At 45.0% G+C, this 20,468-nt stretch overlaps 1 protein-coding gene across 5 annotated transcripts in view; it reads left to right on the top strand.

Annotated features, from left to right (window-relative positions):
- The window catches only part of PSD3 (pleckstrin and Sec7 domain containing 3), a 121,666-nt gene that overhangs the window by 77,991 nt on the left and 23,207 nt on the right, over window positions 1-20,468 (top strand). For all 5 annotated transcript variants that reach the window (XM_086769937.1, XM_086769938.1, XM_086769939.1 and 2 more), the window contains 2 exons: window positions 12,050-12,243; window positions 14,782-14,852. In XM_086769937.1, coding sequence (XP_086626063.1) covers window positions 12,050-12,243; window positions 14,782-14,852 — 265 coding nt within the window. The remainder of the gene's footprint in view (window positions 1-12,049; window positions 12,244-14,781; window positions 14,853-20,468) is intronic.

Below are 20,468 nucleotides of genomic sequence, written 5' to 3'. Positions count from 1 at the left end.
AGTAAACTGCATAGAAATTAGGAGTTTAAAAGTAGTACCTGTATAGTAATCTGTTTATATGTCCTATGTCACCATCTGAGTGGACTGCAAAGCCTATAGAAGATAGCCAGTGTACATAATGAGTTTGCTTTTCTGTTAATGAATGACCTGGCAATACTGCCTCATCTGTTTCTCCAGCAAGGGGAGCTGTTAATGATAGGAGCCAACTGTGTTTGTAAGGAAAGAGGACGTTTCATTTAGTAGGAAACTTCAGTCTGAAAAGAGAGAAATTAAATCCTCTGTTGTTCTATGACTGCATAAATAAAACAGAAGCTGACTTCTCCCTTTATCTTTCGGTACATTGTGTCAGAACCAGTGAATAGAAACACACATCTTGGATTGAGTTTCCTGCTGTTGGTTTATTGTCTTGGTTTGTCTCCTGATTAACTATGGATAACTTGACAACAACCTAATATGAAAGATGATTAATTGGACAAAGTCTGATATTCCCTGCCCCCCCGGCCCCCATCCTTAGCTGCTTTCAACAGGCTAACACTTGTTAACTATGGAAATACTGCAGACAAGAAGCTTCAATTTCTGATTGTGTTAAATTGACATTTCTCTGTACTTGGGTTGCATGTGGTCTAGATATGCCAGCAAAGAGTAGAAGGGTCTGTTTTAGATTTTGCCACTTGCAGAACAGTGGATTTTGGTGTAAAATAAAAGAATGATGTCATTTATCTGTTTTGGCTATACAAGATGCTTACCTGTGTAGATTTACATATCTGAAACCTCACCTTCTTGAGAACAATGTATGTCTGGGATGCATGCTCCTACACCCTTTGTGCTAGAAGTCCTAGCAACTGCCATAGATCTTGCAAGCTCATTGGCTTCTGATCTTCCTTGTTTTGAGTACATCACCTGCAAATAAGTTTGTCAGGGTGTGCAGTCTCTCTTACAAGGGCTACTGGTGCCAACTGGGATTGCAGCCCCTGTTCAGAAGTGTGTTACATAATGTCAGAGTAGTGAGGAATGTGTGCTGCTATGGGGAATCACCAAGAAGTGCCATCTCTGATGAGTCTCATAAACAGCACAGTGGGAGACATTTTCCTGGACAGTGTCTTGGACCTGGAATATGCTGTGTGTATCTTACATGTCACAACACCAGAGCTGTTTGCAAGACACTCACAGGTACTTTAGACCCACTAGAACCCATTATGTGACTTTCTCAATGTCAGAATTTTCCTCCAGCTCTTGCCAAGAGATCATACCGTGGCTAATAACACTTGGGCAGCCTCCAGGTGGAAACTGGCTCATGCCTGGCTCTGCTCCCATGAGCTTCAGTCAAGGTGATTTATGAGATAGTTTGCTCCTGTATAGGCAGTAACTGCTTTGGCGTTTACATAGTCCAGTCTGTGTCTTTTGCTAATGAATTATTTGGGGGAAAATTGCAAGCAGGCTGGAAGAGGGAGAAATCAGAATCCTCCTTAAATAAATCTTTGAGATGTGGCTGTAAAGTCACCTTCTCCCAGCAGAATGCTTGAAGTGGTCAATTGTCCATTCAAATGCGAAAGTCAGATAGCTGGCCCTGATGTGACAATTACTTTCCATGCTTAGAAACAAAGCTCATCCTGATCATAGTCAAAGAGATTATGCCTTTACCTTTACGGCTGAGAGTGCTGGCTGGAAGAGGCAGTGTGAAGATGTCTGTCCTCACTTTTACAGAGATGTGTGGTTAGTGTAAAGTAATCACCTCAAGGAGGCCTGGGACTGCCTGAGTTAGAAGGAGGAAGCACACACTCTTGCTCTGCTGTCATGATCTGCAGTGAAAGGTGGATAGGAAGGGTACATGGTTGATTTTACTGTGATGGGACCAAGAAAGATCCGCTCTCCTTTCCAAAGAGTATCCCTTTGCTTCCCTGATGCATTTGGCAGGGGAAGAAGTGGGAGGTAAGGCAAAGGTGGAAATAGAGCTGCAAAACATAGCATAAACACCTGCACGATTCTGGCATGCTGAAGGAATCCCCTTCCTTTCCTCCAGCCAGAATGTATTTGAGGATCTAAGACTCTCTCTTATGAGCTAAGCAAGAGTTTAAGAGATGCTCTGGCAGTACATTACTTGGTGGATTAATGGCTGGTGATAAGGCCATAGACAGGGGACAGTAACAGTGATGCGTAAGATGGGGGAAGGCTGCTACATAGAATCATAGAATGGTTAGGGTTGGAAGGGACCTTCAAAGGTCATCTAGTCCAACCCCCCTGCAAGGAGCAGGGACATCCCCGACTAGATCAGGTTGCTCAGAGCCTCATCCAGCCTGGCCTTGAACGTTTCCAGGGATGGGGCATCTACCACCTTTCTGGGCAACCTGTTCCAGTGTTCTGTAACTCACATCATAAAAGATTTTTTCCTAATTTCCAATCTAAATCTACTCCCCTCTATTTTAAAACCATTACCTCTTGTCCTATTGCAACAGGCCCTACTAAACAGCCTTTCCCCATGTTTCTTGTAGGCCCCCTTGAGGTACTGGAAGACTGCTATCAGGTCTCCCCGGAGCCTCCTCTTCTCTAGGCTGAACAGCCCCAACTCTCTGAGCCTGTCCTCATAAGAGAGGTGCTCCAGCCCTTTTATCATCTTCGTGGCCCTCCTCTGGACCTTCTCCAACTGATCCATGTCCTTCTTGTGTTGGGGGCTCCAGAACTGGACACAGTACTCCAGGTGGGGTCTCACCAGGGCAGAGTAGAGGGGGAGAATCACCTCCCTCGACCTGCTGGCCACACTCCTCTTGATGCAGCCCAGGATGCGGTTGGCCTTCTGGGCCTCAAGGGTGCATTGCCTGCTCATGTTAAGCTTCTCATCCACCAGCACTCCCAAGTCCTTCTCCTCAGGGCTGCTCTCAATCCATTCTCTGCCCAGCCTGTATTTGTGCTTAGGATTGCCATGACCCAGGTGCAGGACCTTGCACTTGGCCTGGTTGAACTTCATGAGGTTGGCACGGGACCACCTCTCCAGCCTGTCAAGGTCCCTCTGGATGGCATCCCTCCCTTCCAGCGTGTCGACGGCACCACACAACTTGGTGTCATCGGCGAACTTGCTGAGGGTGCACTCTATCCCACTCTCCATGTCGCCGACAAAGATGTTGAACAGGGCTGGGCCCAGCACGGACCCCTGAGGGACGCCACTCGTGACTGGTCTCCACATGGACATTGAGCCGTTGACCACCACTCTCTGAGTGCGGCCATCCAGCCAACTCCTTATCCACCGAGTGGTCCGTCCATCAAACCCATGTCTCTCCAGTTTAGAGAGAAGGATGTCGTGCGGGACAGTGTCAAAAGCTTTGCACAAGTCCAGGTAGATGATGTCAGTTGCTCGTCCCTTGTCCACCGATGCCGTCACCCCGTCGTAGAAGGCCACCAAATTGGTCAGGCACGATCTGCCCTTGGTGAAGCCATGCTGGCTGTCACCAACCACCTCCTTGCTCTCCATGTGCCTTAGCATGGTTTCCAGGAGAATCTGCTCCATGACCTTGCCAAGCACAGAGGTGAGGCTGACCGGCCTGTAGTTACCTGGGTCTTCCTTGTTCCCCTTTTTAAAAACTGGGGTTATGTTCCCTCTCTTCCAGTCATCGGGGACCTCACCAGACCGCCATGACTTCTCAAATACGATAGCCAGTGGCTTGACAACTTCATCCGCCAGTTCCCTCAGGACCCGTGGATGGATCTCATCAGGTCCCATGGTCTTGTGCACCTTTAGGTTCCTCAGATGATCCCAAACCTGCTCTTCGAGTACAGTGGGCGGTTCTTCATCCTCGCAGTCCCTGCTTGCGCCTTCTACAGCTTGGGTGGTGGGACAGGAACTCTTGTCAGTGAAGACTGAGGCAAAAAAGTCATTGAGAACCTCAGCCTTCTCCATGTCCTGGGTAACCAGGACACCAGTTCCCTTCTGGAGGGGGCCTACATTTTCCCTGGACTTTCTTTTGTCCCCTACGTACCTATAAAAGCTCTTCCTGTTACATTTTATATCCCTGGCCAGATTCAGTTCTGCCAGGGCTTTGGCCTTCCTTACCTTATCCCTGGCCACTTGTGCAGCCTCTTTGTAGTCCTCCCAGGCTTCCACCCTCTATAGGCTTCCTTCTTTACTTTCACTTGGTCCAGGAGCTCCTTGCTCATCCACGCTGGCCTCCTGGCCTTTTTGCCCGACTTGTTTTTCATCGGGATGCACCTCTGCTGAGCTTGGAGGAGGTGCTCCTTGAATATGGACCAACTTTCCTGGGCCCCTCTTCCCTCCAGGGCCGCCTCCCATGGCACTTGGCCCATCAGGTCCCTGAAGAGGCCGAAGTCCGCCTTCCTGAAGTCTAGGGCAGAGAGCTTGCCATGTGGTTTCCTTGCTGCCCCGTGGATCTTGAACTCCACTATGTCATGGTCGCTGCAGCCAAGGCTGTCCTTTAGTTTCACATCCCCCAGCACCCCCTCCCTGTTGGTGAGCACAAGGTCGAGCATGGCACCCCTCCTTGTTGGCTCCTCTATTGCCTGCAGGAGGAAGTTGTCGTCCACGCATTCCAGGAACCTCCTGGACTGCCTGTGCCCTGCCGTGTTGTCTCTCCAACAGATGTCAGGGTGGTTGAAGTCCCCCATGAGGACCAGGGCCTGTGACCGTGAGGCTGCTCCTATCTGCCTATAGAGCGCTTCGTCTGCTCTGTCTTCCTGGCCAGGCGGCCTGTAACAGACCCCCACCGTAACGTCCCCTGTCCGTCCCCATCCTCTAATCTTGACCCATAAGCTCTCTGTCAGCTCCTCCTCCACCCCCAGGCGGAGCTCCACACACTCCAGCCGGTTGCTGACGTAGAGAGCAACACCCCCTCCTCGTCTCCCCTTCCTGTCTTTTCTAAAAAGCCTATACCCTTCCATGTTGACGCTTCAGTCGTATGTGTCATCCCACCACGTCTCCGTGATGCCAACGAGGTCGTAGCCCTGCTCATGTGCACGCATCTCCAGCTCTTCCTGTTTATTCCCCACGCTGCGTGCATTGGTATAGAGACACTTCAGCTGGGTCCCCGACAAAGCCGACTTGCTGGCTGGAGCGACAGGGGTGCTATTGGATCGCAGTTTAGGTTTATTTGCACTTATCTGTGATCCCTCCTCAGCTTCTGGACCCTCGGTGCTGGCACTGGCGCCGTGCTGACAGCAGTGGGCTGAACTGTGCTCCCCCTCCACCAGCATCACTACATGATCCTTATCTTACTAGTTGTGAGCTATGTGTCATCATCCTAAATGGTTCGCTGTCCCTTTACAGTAGAATTACAGTCTGATCCAAAGCCCACAGAAAGAAAAGGGTGCCGTTGACTCCAATTTTGTCATCAAGAGAAGTGACACCTTAATCAGCAGATGTCCTCCAGAGACTTTTAGTAGGAGTATTTACTTATCTTTTATGAACATGGAAGCACAAGTACAGCTCTGGAAGAGAGAATTGCATTACAGTTCTTCTTCTGCAGTAGTTCGAGGTTCAAGCTTTCCAGAAGGTTAAAAGAGAATCATATACCATGATCTGTAAAATCAACAGATCTGACCTGGAGTTTACCTTGAACTGGTGAATGTGGGTTTCTGAATGCACAGTCCTACTCTGCACTGCACCCCCTAAATTTTTTTTTGTTACTTTTCACAATAGAACTGTGGGAAAACATTCTGCCATTTACTTGGCTTGCCACTTTATTTGCTTCGCTTCCTGTCTTGTCTTGCCTGCCTTGTTGTTCTGTGTCATGAGAGAAAAGAGAAAAGCAGTATGGGAAAACTAACCATCAGTAATACGATTATTTTGTCTTTTGTCCCATTCCATATTTCTTCTCTACTACTTACAGTTCTAGATCGTTCCTGTCTGTTGGACTGTGGTTCATTTCTTTGAACAGCAAGTGAAGCACTAAGTAGTGATTGAATCTCACTGAAGTCATTGGCAGAAGTTCCTACTAAATGCTGTGAAGCCAAGTAGTGTTTCAGCCAGTTAGAATCATAGAATAGTTTGGGTTGGAAGGGACCTTCAAAGGTCATCTAGTCCAACCCCCCTGCAAGGAGCAGGGACACCTTCAACTAGATCAGGTTGCTCAGAGCCCCATCCAACCTGGCCTTGAATGTTTCCAAGGATGAGGCGTCAACCACCTCTCTGGGTGAGCTGTTCCAGTGTTCCACCACCCTCATTAAAATTTTTTTTCATTATATCAAGTCTGAATCTGCCTGCCTCTCATCCTATCACAACAGGGACTGCTAGAAAGTTTCTCCCTGTCTTTTTTTATACACCCTCTTTAGGTACTGGAAGGCTGTTATAAATTCTCTCTGGAGCCTTCTCTTCCCCAGGCTGAACAGCCCCAACTCTCTCAACCTGTCCTCATAGGAGAGGTGCTTCAGCCCTCTGATCATCTTTGTGGCCTTTCTCTGGACTCTCTGCAACAGGTCCACATCATTCTTAGGTTGGAGGCTCTAGAGCTGGACCCAGTACTCCAGGTGGGGTCTCGCAAGAGCAGAGTAGAGAGGCAGAATTACGTCCCTCAACCTGCTGGTCACGCTTCCTTTAATGCAGCCCAAGATGCGGTTGGCTTTCTGAGCTGCAAGCGCTCATTGTTGGCTCATGTTGAGCTTCTCATCCACCAGCACTCCCAAGTCCTTCTCAGGGCTGGCTGCTCTCGATCCATTCTCTGCCCAGCCTGTATTTGTGCTTAGGATTGCCCTGACTCATGTGCAGGACCTTGCACTTGGCCTGGCTGAACTTCATGAGGTTTGCATGGGCCCACCTCTCCAGCTTGTCAAGGTCCCTCTGGATGGCATCCTTTCTCTCCAGCATGTCGACTGCACCACACAGCTTGGTGTCATCAGTGAACTTGCTGAGGGTGCACTGTATCCCACTGTCCATGTCACTGACAAGGATGTTAAACGGGGCTGGGCCTAATACCGGCCCCTAAGGAACGTCAGTCCCAGTGTGTCCTGTTTTCAGTGTACTGAAGTAATTGGAACCACCCCTGGAGTGCATGTAGCCCCAATAATTGTGTGATAATTTCTTATGCTGCTTAAATTTTCCTGAGAGACTTGATATTTCTATGAGATTCTTTTTCATACTCAAATGGTAATCTTGTGTTCTTCAACCCTGGCATCACGCATAAGATGAAATGAATTAAAGATCCTGTAAACATGAGTGGTGAGAATAAGAGTTGAGTTTGTTTAGTTGGAAAAGGGAACACTAAGGAGAGAGACCTGAGTGTATTTTTTTAGAATGTGTAAAGGCTGTTGCAGAGGAGAAGGCAGTGAATTATTCTTCACACCCATCATGGATGGGCTTAAATTTGAAACAAGGGAAGTCTGGGTTCAACATTGAAAAAAGCTTTCTAGCAACAAGTCTTTTAAACCAGGGCATAGGTTTGCCTGGAAGAGCTATGGATGTGCTTTCACTAAAGGTTTTTATGAACTTGTTATTCTGTCCAGAACGGGTTAGGAAGAGTCAATCGAGCCTTAGAAGCAGAGAGATGGATTAGCTGACCTCTTAACATCTCTTAGCTCCCATTGTCTATAATATTGTGACCCAGGTTTTGTAAATTTTTCTCTTCCTTTGGCTTTTGCACCAATCACAGTCAGCTTTAAGCTGGAGAAGAAAAAATAATTTTATTTCAAAGGCGCCAGAGCTAGATATATTTTGTTTGCATGATGTCTACATGGAAATGTGGTGGTAAATGTTATTGTTCTCCATTGTTTGTAATGTTATGTCTACTTCCTGTTGAAGGTGATAGGAACAATAAAATCATAATCTTAAAATAGGCTGAATGATGATCTAGAATTAACATATGAAATCCCAAAGTGCTGCTTAGAAAATTGCTGCATTTGGGCCAGTTGTATCCTGAAAGCTTTCTCTCAGCAGGACAGTGTAGTTTTCAGGAGACTCACTTGATTTTTGACTAGTTGATGATACAGTTTTCTTTCCAGAATGGTTTAGATATGGACACGGTATATTCTTTTTTTGTTTCTTTTTTTCCTGGACCGCACTGAAAAATCACCTCCTTCCAGACAAACCAAAATAGATCTTTGAGGTGGTAATGGTGGGAAAGGGCTACTGCCAAATCTTTTCTGTTTTTCCTGCGGCAAACTATGATGCTGAGACTGGGGTGGTTATAAAGACATCTGTGCTGAAGCTCACCTTTTCTAGGTCAAACCAAGATATCTCTCTCTACTGTAATTAATTCTTCATCTTCCAAGTTCTAGGATGTTCCCTGTTTGTAACTTCATGATTGGTTTTAGGGACGAATCAAATGGTCATCACCTGGCTCTCCTTTCTTCTCTCTTCCCTTTGGGAAGGATGGCAGAACGTCTGTCCACTGGTTTCTCAAGTCAATTATATACAGATGCTGTCAGTTCCACAGGTTCATATAATTATGTTACAAATCTGATTTTTTTTTAAATGCCAATTTTTAAATGGATAAACCCAGCCTTCTGCCATGTCATGTAATGTAAGTTTTCTATTTGAACAAATGCAGAGATGAAACAGACTTTTAAAAATGAAGGGCTTGACCCTGTCTTTCCAGCTTAGTGACTTCTAAATTTTCCGAGGCAGAGCCTCAAATCAGACTATAGTGTTTACAGAAATGTTTTTGTTACTGAGAGAACTAGATGTTGGTTTTCTCCCAGAAGATAAAAAATGAGGCTTTCTTGTATAGTGTCTTTTTGGGAAGAGGCAAAAATATATTTCTTCACCAAAATGACAACATCTGCATTTTTGCTTGGTTTTCAAATATGCCTATTTAAGAATAAGAGGCAAACTCTGTCTAGTTTTCAGTGATCATGCATTTGGGATGGAAAACATTGCTGTTTCAATGCTATGTCTCCAGGTGGTACAGCAAGCAGATCCTTGCTTTGATGTGCTGGTTCTCATGGGCAGCCAGTGCCCGCATTACTGCTCTGTCTACAGGTCGCTTTCCAAGGAGACAAACTAAGGGAACGGCAACTGAAGCACCTTGTTTTGGGAAGCCTTCCAAATATCATGTGCTGCAAGCAGAGTCTTGGAGAAACTCTACAGGTGATAGTCTTCCCCTGTCAGCAGTACCCTGCAGAGCAGAGACACTAGTAGATCCCACTTTCTGTGGACAGCAAGTGGGACCTACAAGAGGGTTCACAGCCATCAGCCCCTTTCAGTTGTCAGAGAGGGGTCACTAAAGGAATCGCTTCCACACCCAGAGCCAGGAATGGTCTCCATCTGCTTATCAAAGATGTCTTAAGACTTCTGCAAACCTAAGTGGACCGTCATTATGATGCTTTGCTACAACAAAAGTTATGTTGGAATCCGTGTGGGGTTTTTTTCTGCAAAGGCACAAGGAATGTGCTGTTTCCTGTATCAAATGGAAAGAAGAAGCACCAAGCCTGGCCCTGACAAAGACCTGAGCTCTGTCTGTGTGACACTAGATCTTTAACTCTGAACATACCTATACCTGCACAGAGACACCACCCACTGACTCTTACCCCCGCATCCCTGGAGGCCTTCACGCTAGGATGTTACACGACTTGAATAATCTGTGAGAGCCATCTGAGTATTAGGAAGTAGTTGCGCCCCCCACAGACTAGGGTTTCAAATATCAGGTTTTGGGTGTATGTATGTATCCAGAGGCCAGCTGAATTTTCTGCAGCTCTTCGTTCTTGCAATCATACCCTAAAGACTGGTGAGGAGTACACTCAGATTGTTATATCCTTGATAAAGCCTATCCAAGACCTATCTGTTCAGACAACTTTGGAGGGTAGGTAAGCACAGGCTAATAACTGCTTAGCTACTTGGAAACTCCTCCCAGTTGTCCTGCTTTCTTCTTATGCTTGACCACTGAAGCCACATCAAGTATTTGAATAAGTGAGTCCCAGATCTCCATTTGCTGCAGTAGGTCTCTGCTGACAAGGACAAATCCACTCTGTCCTTGGTTGAGATCTCAGAATTCACAAAGCACTTCTGTGTGACAAATCAGCCCAAGTGCTTGTACCCTATAAGAGACTTTAGTCTGGATTAGGTACCACAGACTTGTGTTGAGAGAGTTCGCTCCTGGAATGGACATATATCTAAGAAACACATGTCACACAATGGTCCAGACTTGCCAGCAGCTTTACATTTACAAACTTACCACATTTACTGTGTAGTAGCCACAGAAAGGCTGGGGACACTCATAATTGTCAGGAATTCCTACTCTTTTTCAATTGGGAGAGGGCTTCAACCAAAGCACACATGAAGAAATCCTTATTGCTTTGACCAACAAAAAGTTTCTTGCAGATCTCTGTTCTGGAGTGGGAAAACACTTATCAATAGGCTGAAGGATGCAAGGACTGCTCTCCCTTGCAGGAATCAGGTCTTCAGGTAAAAGTTTTGTTCCTCTTAATCAGGAGATCTTGCAAGACAACGCCGTGAAGGTATGATGCACCACTTTGTCTATATCTGTACAACTAAATCAAATGTCTGGCACCTTTGTGTGACTCTCAGGCTGAATGTCAATGTGTAGCGTCCATATCCATACTGTTGAAAACTCTTACCCTCCAAAAGAAGATCCTTGCCCCTGTAGTGCCTGTTGGAGTGGTCCTTCACTATGTCAATTCCTAAACAGTGTCTGGAAATTGTTTGGGAGTGTGCTGGGCTGAGACCATGCCAAGCACAAAGTAATATGAGGTGATCAAAGTCAGATGCCTGGGAACATTCTCCGACACTGCTGAGTTCACTAATACAGCCTCCTTGACTCTGGATTTGGTTTCCTTGTTGTCAGACCAGTCTCTTATCCTTTTATCTCCTCAAACTAAGTTATTCCCCAGAAGATCATTTCAGCAGAGAACAGGAAAACACAGATTGTCATTCTAGCCTGCAGTTCTTGGAGGACATTTCTTTGGATGGTCGTTCCCATATGCAGATATGTCGTATGGTACCCCAAAAGGAGCTTTTGGACAGAAATAGGCCTTGCTAATCCTCGTCTGATATACACCTTTGAATGTGTGCATGTAATTGGAAGGTCTGCCTGAGCTTGCTCTCTCTGCTGATTGTCTGAGTCCAGTGAGACGCAGCAACTTAAAGTCTAGCCCCTCTATTAGCCATCATTACACTTAAGTGATAATGTTTTGGGTTTTTTTAAATCAGGTTCTGGTCTTAGGAGAAGCATTACTACCACGACTTTCCAATGACAGCCTTCATCCTCCCTGACACACCTTTCCTGGTTACCTGGAGGGAAATATCTTGTGCAACTTCAAAGGACACAGGGCTGCTCTGTAATCTGACACTAACTGTAGTTCCTCCATGTACACCATCCACTTAGATTCAGGGGCCTCTTTTTCTCTGAAAACTATCATCCTAGTCTTCTGATGGACATCCTTTGTTTTCTAGGTTGCCTGGTACCTTTTTGCCTCTGACTGTAACGAGCAAAAAGGCATTTATTAGTCAAGCAGTGCTTGTGGCTTGCAGAAATGGGTTGCATTGTTGTCCCCAAGAACTGTGTTGAATACATTGCCCTAATAAGTAACATTTTGAGCACCATTTTGTTTCTAAAATATAGAAAACATAATTCACCTAGTGTAGTTTTTATTTTTAAATTACTACTTTTATGCTAGTCTATGGAGGAAAATAAAGAAAAGAAGGTAGAGTCTATGTTTCATATGCTAAGTTAAGGGATAAGCCAAAGTGATGTAGTAATCTAATTCATTTCATCTACATGTGAACTCATGAAGAAATTGGAGATTTTTCAGGAGAGCCCAGCAGGCAAATATTTTCCATTTTACCACTCAGATAAGTGGAATTAAAAATAGGTGAAGCTGGAGGACACAGAACACCCTTGAAATCCTGTCTTTTGAGACTATAAAAGGGAAACTTGGGCTTTTTTGAAAACTGGCTCCTATGTCCTGTGCTGGTGAAGTAGGTGAACTGAAGCTTTACTTGTAATCCAACTATGTTTTGGTACATGTCTAGGTTTCTCTCAAAATAGGGGCCTCTATAAAGAGAGAGGTATGTTTCGGTAAGAAGCATGTAAGAATTACTGAAATGAAACTTCGCTGGTCCGCCTCTTGTTGATGCTTGTTTCCACTGCTTTTTAAGAGACGAAGAAGAGAAGAAAAAGTCTCATGCAGACGGTACAGATGAAAAGGATAATGGGAACCAGATGAAGGCTGTCAGTCGAATTGGCAACTCAAATAATCCATTCCTGGATATCCCTCATGACCCAAATGCTGCTGTGTATAAAACTGGATTTCTGGCTCGGAAAATCCATGCGGATATGGACGGAAAGAAAAGTGAGTATTTTTCACTCTTAATGTCTTATTTTCTTGTTATCTTTGCACAGTGCCATTTAGATGAGCCCATGTGCTTCTCAAGGCAAATAGTGCTCCTTCATTAGAGGAAATTGCAGCAATAACAAACAATGCCGCAATTGGATTATCACACTCTCACTATTAGGCCGGGATTTACAATGTTCAGTCCTATTTGCAGCAGCTCTAATGCATGAGCCTAATGAATAATGTGTTACAGCAAAACAATGTGAATCTTTTGTGCTAAAAGAAAATGAATCTCATGATTTACAGAAGAGAAAACAATTTCAAGTGAATTACAGTAGCTGTTCTGTAGTAGTTTGGTAATTCTCCTTTTTCTTATGTGACACCAGATTGTTTCATATCTCCCCTCCCCTCTGGGTCTTTCTTTAAAGAAAGACTGTTATTTATTTCTGCTTGGAAGATGCTGTAACCATTCACTTCCCTACTTTCCCAGCCTTGGATCACATACACAATGAAGTTTATCAGCTTTTGGTAACAGGCAGATTTATTCCATACAGTTCCTCCCTGGCCCTTTTTTGTAATAATACTGCTATGTCTCTTTCTTACTTTAATTATCCTCTTTCCTTTTTGTCCTACTTCAAATTGTGGTGCACTAATTATCGAATGCCTCTCATTCACCTGTGTATGTTTTGTTATTTGGTCTAACTAACTTAATTTGTTTGTTTTCTATTGATCCTGGAAACAGTAAAGACTACTCAGAGCATCTGTATTTTCCCCAGTCGTCGTTGATGATCGCCTACTCATGGTTCACACTGTTGGGCAGAATCCTGAAGGCAAATTCCGACTTTGTGATGGGTTTCCAGTAACTGCAACTGTCTCCTAGCTGGACTAAGCTCTTCATGTTCATGTTCACATGTTCACATGTTTTGCTAGTGTAATTTGCAAGGTACAATTGGAGGTTGGTGTTTTCAAGCTGGAGGCTGAAAGCTTGACAACTAAATCCAAACAGAGATGTCGAAATCTAGCTGACCTCATTCTTTGTGATGACTGGATGCTCTGAGTAGGTTTTTCTTTATTCAACTTTTGTTTATTTAAGCTTAATAAATAATTGTATCTAGTTTCTTTATTAAATTATTTATTTAATTATAAGTAATCAGAATTGCTCATTATTCAGCACACTGGATGTTGGCATTTGGGGATAATCCTTTTATGAGTAATGTAATTAGGGCCGTGTTTTCAGAAGTTCCTGTACATCTTAGAGGTCTGTCTCTCATTGTCATGCAAGTCTTGAAAAAGTTGTGTTCTGAGCTCCGATCTGCAAATAGAATGAAACTGATTTTTTTTAAAGTTAATTAGAACTTTTCATATTTCATTTCCTAATGGAGCTGTTGCAGCACAGAGATCAGCTTGTGCAGGATTGCTAATGAAGTGATGTGCTAGCATACTACATGTATTTTCTCAGGACAGGAGTACTAAAGGCTAAAGCACTTAGGCCGCCTCCAGGAGGAGGATGGAGTAGGGGCCAGTGGCTGGAAGCTGAACCAAACAAATGCAAATTAGAAATAAGGCCCATCATGTGAGATGAGAATGATAAAACCTCTGGAGCAAGGGACTAATAACCTCTTCACCATCACTTGCTATCTTCAGATCAGAACGGGATGCCTTTCTGAGGGTGATGCTTTAGTCGTGCATACATTACTAATTTCAGTACAGAGGCAAGTGGATGCTGTTCAGTGGTGCGTGCTTGGTCAAGAGTGAGCTTAGGTGCAGGCTTCTAGTCTCTGGCACTGTGACCGTACATCCTGTGCCTTCTCTTGCTTTATTGCAGCTGAATTTCAAATGGGAGCCTTCATATTGAATCCCTTTTTTTTTTTTCTTTTCCTTTTCCACCCCCCAACACTGCTTGTTTCTAGGAATTTGTGGGCTGGAAATGTTGTCTCTGTTACATTCTTCAATCTATAACTGTTCATCTTTAGGTTTCTTGAGCGGTGATTTTTTTTTTTCCCTATGATTTTTTTTGGCTCCCCTCTCCTTTCTCTTGTTTGGCTTCCACTGCAGCTGCAGGAAGAGAGGAAGGGACCAAGAAGCCATCTGACCACTCAGTGCCAACTCGGGTGTGCAGCAGCAGCAAAGGGGAAGGATGTTCTTGAGAGGCACTGCTTTCTGAGCAGTGTCCTGTTGGTCCTGAGCTCTGCCTACCAGCTTGCTGTGACATGGAGAAAGGCTGATTCCTCCTGAAAACTGCTACGGCACAGAGCTCAGACCTAGCTATGTAGGGGCAGTGTCCGCCTACCTGCAGGAGCACAAAGACTAGATCTCTCTGGCCTGCTTTCTGCAATGCTGCTGTTCCCTTCTGATCCAGTCCAGCGCTATCGTCAGGGTTGTTTTATTACTCTTTCACATAGCAGGTATGTTCAGGCACTGTACTGAGTTGCATTGTCCTTTGAAAAGGAGAGTACAAAGGAGGTTTAACACAGGACTAATGTAGCTCTCCTGTTGCCTAGACAAAGTTTAAAAATGGATCTGAGTTAAATGGGTTTTCATTTGTTTTCTTTGCAGCTCCCCGGGGAAAGCGAGGCTGGAAAACCTTTTATGCTGTGCTGAAGGGAACAGTCCTGTACTTGCAGAAGGTAGGGGAAATCACTGTCTTTTGGAAACTAATTCAAGAGTGATAAAGCAGCAGGCATCCTCTCTGCCCTTACAGCCCACCTCCAGGCTCCTTTCCCTCTGGCACACACTGTAGCTGCTCTCTCTGTCCCCTACCCTGTTTACACAGACATTCAGGTATGAATCCTTTCGTTGACACCCTCCCCCTTTCCACACTTTCAAGTTCAGTTCCATTGTCCCCATCCATATGTGCACCATCTCTCTGTCTTGCACTCTTTCCTCTAGGCTGCTTTTAATATTGCATTTCATATGTATGACTTCCCCCCCTGTAGGGCTGTCCTCCTTTCCCATCTATTCGTAGTACACTTTTCTGCAATGCCTGCAAGACTTGCTGCAAAACAATTGAAAGGCAGCTTGGCCTTGGTAGAAATCTGCAGCTTCTGCTCCACAGCAAAACTGAAGACAAAGAGGATACTTTTTTTTTTTTCCCTAAAGAAAATTGAGACACTGGTTTCTAAGAAACTTTGCTCCCTGACAGCAAGAAATCTGAAAGAAAAGAAAAAAAAGTCAGCTGAAACCCCTTCAAGTCTTTTGGCATAAACTTAAATATACTATAATACAGTTTTAACTATACTCTTGAAATGTGAAATGCAACATATGAGTGAGAACTGTCAAAATCAAATAATGGTAGCTAAGTAGATTGTTAAGGCTTTTTGCCCCCCAATGTAGGTGAAATATTCATTAAATAGGTGATGTTTGTCCAGACTGCCCTGTATTGCAGAAGTATGCTTTGAAAGCCTTTTTACATTTCCACTGTGTTTTGCAGCTATTGGGAGTGCAGGTTCAAGCACATACTGCTGTTCCCTCCTCACCTGCTGTGGCTTTCTGTCATAGTTTAGCCTCACTAACAAGGTACGGCAGTTACTCACTCGCCCTCCCTACCCTCCAAGGAAACAAGGGAGAGGTAATATTAAAAAAAGCGCAAGGTTTGAGGTAGGGAGAGATCATTCAAGTTACCGTTATGAGTGAAACAGACTTGACTTGAGGAAACTAATTCAATTTATTAAAAATAAAACCAAAGTAGGATAATGAGAGAAAAAACAGATCTTAAGAACACCTTCCCCTCACCTTCCCTTTCCCCAGGCTTAACTTAATTCCTGACTGGAACGCCTTCTTCCAGCCCCGAGTGGCACAGGGGGAATAGGGAATGGGGGTTACGGTCAGTTCATCATGCATTGTTTCTGCTGCTCCTTCCTCCTCCTCCTCGGAGCTCCTCACATTCCTCCTCTGTTCCAGCGTGGGGTCCTCCATGGCCTGCAGTCCTTCATGAACTGCTCCAGCATGGGTCATCTCTTCCACGGGGTACAGTCTCTCCAGAACGGCTGCCTCAGCACGGGCCCTCCACGAGCCACAGCCTCCTTCAGGCATCCACCTCCCCCGGCGTGGGGTCCTCCACCGGCTGCAGGTGGATCTCTGCTCCTGCGTGGGCCTCCATGGGCTGCAGGGGCACAGCCGGCCTCACCATGGTCTTCACCTCGGGCTGCAGGGCCGAGGCCAGGAGCCGCATTTCTCCTCCCTCTTCTTCTTCACTGACCTTGGCGTCTGCAGCCGTTCTTCTCAATCCTTCACATTCGGCTCAGGCAGATGCCTCTTATGTTCTCACACATATCCCCTTTTCTCTTCTCTCTTATTCTCTCTTTTTCTCTCTTCACTCTTCTTTCCCTCTCTCCTCTTCCCCCTCTTCCCCCTCTTTCCCCTCTTTCCCCTCTTTCCCCTCTTTCCCCTCTTTCCCCTCTTTCCCCTCTTTCCCCTCTTTCCCCTCTTTCCCCTCTTTCCCCTCTTTCCCCTTTTCCTCTTTCCCTTCCCTTCTCTTGGTAGGGCCAGGCCCAGACAGCTGCCTGACAGGAAGCCTGAGGATGAGGCCGGCAAGGCCCGTGCCTACCCCCCTCTGGCCCCGTTTCTGTAATTTTTTTTTCTTTTTTTTCCACTTCTTAAATATGTTATCACAGAGGCATTATCACCCTCGCCAACTCGCTCAGCCCCGGCCGGTGGAGGGTCCACCCTGGAGCCAGCCCAGTCCACTGGACAAAGGGGAAACTTCTAGCAGCTTCTTACAGAAGCCACCACTGTAACCTCCCCTGCTGCACAAACCCAACACACTTTGTGAAGCTGATGGTTTCATTGGGGCCAACCTGGATAGTCTCTGTGAAGAGAGAGAGTGGTTTTGATCAGATTCTTACAGCATGAGGTTTACAAGGTGGATGCTCTGACTGCAGTGCCTTTTTGAGAGGGCTAAAATCCTGAAACAGACAAAACAATCTGCAGTCTGGATGGAAGATTTGGGCTCGAAGTTGGATGTGACATGCTCAAAGCCAGTGCAAGAGACTAGAACAGAGTCTTCTGAATCGCAGCTGAGCCTTCCCTCTGGTCCTCTTGCTGGCAGCAGGTTCAGATTTTACTAAAGTGGCCTTCATGGCAGGTTTGTACTTGCCTTTCCTGGGTGAAAGGGAGTCACTTGCTTTGACTTCTGAAATAAGTCATCTTTAGTGTTTGTTTCAAAAGACTGTGTGGTTCCCTAAGAAGTAAGAAGGCTCATTGTCCATGACACATTAGTTAATTTCTTATTTCATCTTTGTGGGGGGATTAATAAGCTTTCAAGGGGAAGAAATTGGAGATGCTGTGTATTTTAGAGTCTTAAAATACTTTCATGAGTATCACTGGCATATTTATTTAAAATGCTTCCTGTTTGACAAAATGTAGAGATGCCAAGGTAGTATACAAATTTTCTACAGAATTATGCTCTCCCCACACTCACCCTTTCCCCACTCTCACCCTCCATCCTTTTGAGAACAAGAGAGTAATTTCATATCTGACTAAATCTTTGCAGAATGAAAAGCCTTGCTGGAGTTCTTGTTCTTATTTGTTTGTTATTTGTGTGTCTTGTACTTGGCACAGCACTTGAATTCAGTGATTATAGGGTGGTTACTCTGCAAAGCTGCACTCTCCCACTTGGTCCTGAAGACACTTGCATTGAATCCATTCTATAGGAGCACAGAGACAAGCAAGGCTTTTACTTTAGTGCCATAAAAGGTTAACAGAGGGTCCTGATGGGAAGTGACTCATTCCCAGAGTGAGGGGGCAGCTGTGAGCCTTCCTAGGGTGCCTCTGGCCCCTGCTCAGCCACAATACCTCATGCTGCAGCTGTGAAACATCCTCTGATTTCTCTTCAGCCCCAGAAGGTCCAGCAGGGCTTTACTTCAGCCCTGATATAAACTTTGCTCTGTTAGCGAGGTGGTATCGCAGAAGCTGAGGGTGCCAGGCTTTTAAAATACACAGCTAGACCAAACTGTTGTAGTAAAAGTTACTGAGCTGTTGTTTCCTTTTGCAGTATACCAGGAGACTGAAATTATCCTAATTTCAGAAACTTCAGGAGCATTTTAGTACAGCTTGATTTCTTTGTAGAAATGCTTAGCTCTGGCAGTAGTCATGAGAAAATGATTTCCTTGCCTCTGTTTCCCTTCTCTCCTGATTATGGAGTGCTACACAGCAGGGTGCATTCACATAAGCACAGACACATTTTCCCTCTTTCTCTCATTATCTGTGTATTATCTATATATCTGTGGAAGTAATATCTTTGATGATGGTTTCATTGCACTGAGTGCTATTCAAGCAGGGGAGAGAGAAATCTCACTGTTCTAGGTGCTGTATACACACAAAGACGTACAAACTTCTGCACTATTACTTTCTGTGTTTATCTGTAACTCAGCTTTTCCCTCAAGACACTACTGTAATATAAATATTAATTGTTTAATAGCAGCTGTGATTTCCCCAGTGGGCAGTGTGATCTCAATTCTGCTGCCATTGTGTTTGCATATCAGTCCAGTTCTCCTCGTTTTGCTGTCAAAGTCCACGTATGAGAGTGGTGTGTAAGTGATGGTCACTTGAGATTTACTGGGGAATTTGTCTGGGCAGTCTTGACTCCATACCGACATTTTATTTTTTTTTTCCATTGGAACTGTTCCAGTGCTAATTCGTGTGCTGCATATTGTTTTATTTTTAAATGAATGATTTAAGAGAGATCGTTTCTAAATTAGTGAGCACAGAGACTACCAGAGGGGCTCAGTGGAAGCATTCACAATTCACTAAACATGCCTGCACAGTATTATATAAAATGAGAGGTTTGACATGTTTGAGATGTTGGCCCTGTCTCTGGGCATCCTCAGGCCAAGGTTAATTTCCTGCCCTCTGTTTGTAGCAAGAGGAAACTGTGAAGTAGGAGCTTGACAGAATGTCTGTTCACTAGACTGACATGGGATGTGATGTGCGTACAGAAGAGAGGCTTATAAGGAGAGGACATAAGGCTGACCTCACTTACTTGCTAGAAATTTCTTCTGGGCAAGCAGTGCAGGACATGGACCTTCATGTTTTGTTTGGACTCTTCTCTGAGGTTTGCAGGATCTTTGCTCTTTGATGTGGCACACTTTATAATCTTGCAGGCTTTCAGGTATTTTTTATATAACTTTTCTCAAATGTGTTTTCTCTGTTAAAATATTAGGAAAAAAAAAAGAGAGAAAGGCTAGAATGATGTAAAGTGTTCAGTGATGAGACTTTCTGAAAAAGAATTTTGCAGCCATCACGTGCAGCTGAGCAAAGTTATCCACCCACAGTACACTGACTGATAAAAAGCCAAATACCATTCTCTGATCTATCAAAAATGGATTTAGAAACATGCTGACTCCAGGTCAACAGGATGTTGGAAAATCATTCTCCGGGAGTTTGAGAAAGATGAATTCAGCATGTCGTTGCATTGTGTGCAGCACTCACATCAGTCTTCAGCTGATAGAGAGATCACAGTTCTTTTCTGGCTCCTCATATATTTCTTGGCACTGTCGTGATGTAACTTTAGTAAGCTGCCTTCCATTTGAGCTCAGCCTCCACACTGACACTCGCACATCAGAGCACGTGCTGTCCTTGATGGTGAAGGAGATATGGATGTTCCTGCTCCCCTAGCAGGAATATCCATATCTTTGACAGTTGAAAACAGTTGGAGGCCTTAGAGGATGAATTTTGACAGCACATTCACATCCTCCCGGCTTTCTCTGAGGCTGGCCAACTATGCGGAGACATTTCCGGTATGCTGATCAGTGCCTTTGGAGAAGCTGACAGAGCCGCAGCTGTCAAGGTAGATTGCAGCCAGTTGATCTGGTGGGATTAGCAAGAATTATCATGAATGGTCTCTGTTGGTAAGGAGGGGTTCTCAGCCAGGACTGCTTCTGTGGCTGCCCAAATGTGGAGTTCTTCTGGAACAGGTTTAGACACCAGAGCGGGTTGTGGACATTGGATGCTTCTCACAGAGGAAGCTGGGAGGCAACAGGCAAGGCAATAGCTGATACCGTCTCTAGGCAGTAACTTGAGGAAAGACAGAATATCATGTTTCTAAGGCTTGTCTAGATTCATTTCCTGGCCCTGAAGTTTTCCCAGTCTCCCTGGACAGTGGAGCCAGTTATTTCTTCCCAAACTACCACCAGATAAATCAGTTTTTGAACCCGTGAAGGAAGAAGCTTGACCTAGGGGCTTGCTTCCTCCATCTTCAAGATGCGGCTGAGCCAGACATTGGACAGCCTCCAGTTCTTGTCCTT

This window comes from Chlamydotis macqueenii, chromosome Z (assembly GCF_036417535.1).
Source record: "Chlamydotis macqueenii isolate bChlMac1 chromosome Z, bChlMac1.mat, whole genome shotgun sequence".
Lineage (NCBI taxonomy): Eukaryota > Metazoa > Chordata > Aves > Otidiformes > Otididae > Chlamydotis > Chlamydotis macqueenii.
Note: the sequence above shows the minus strand (reverse complement) of the source record. Positions and strands in the feature narration are given on the sequence as shown.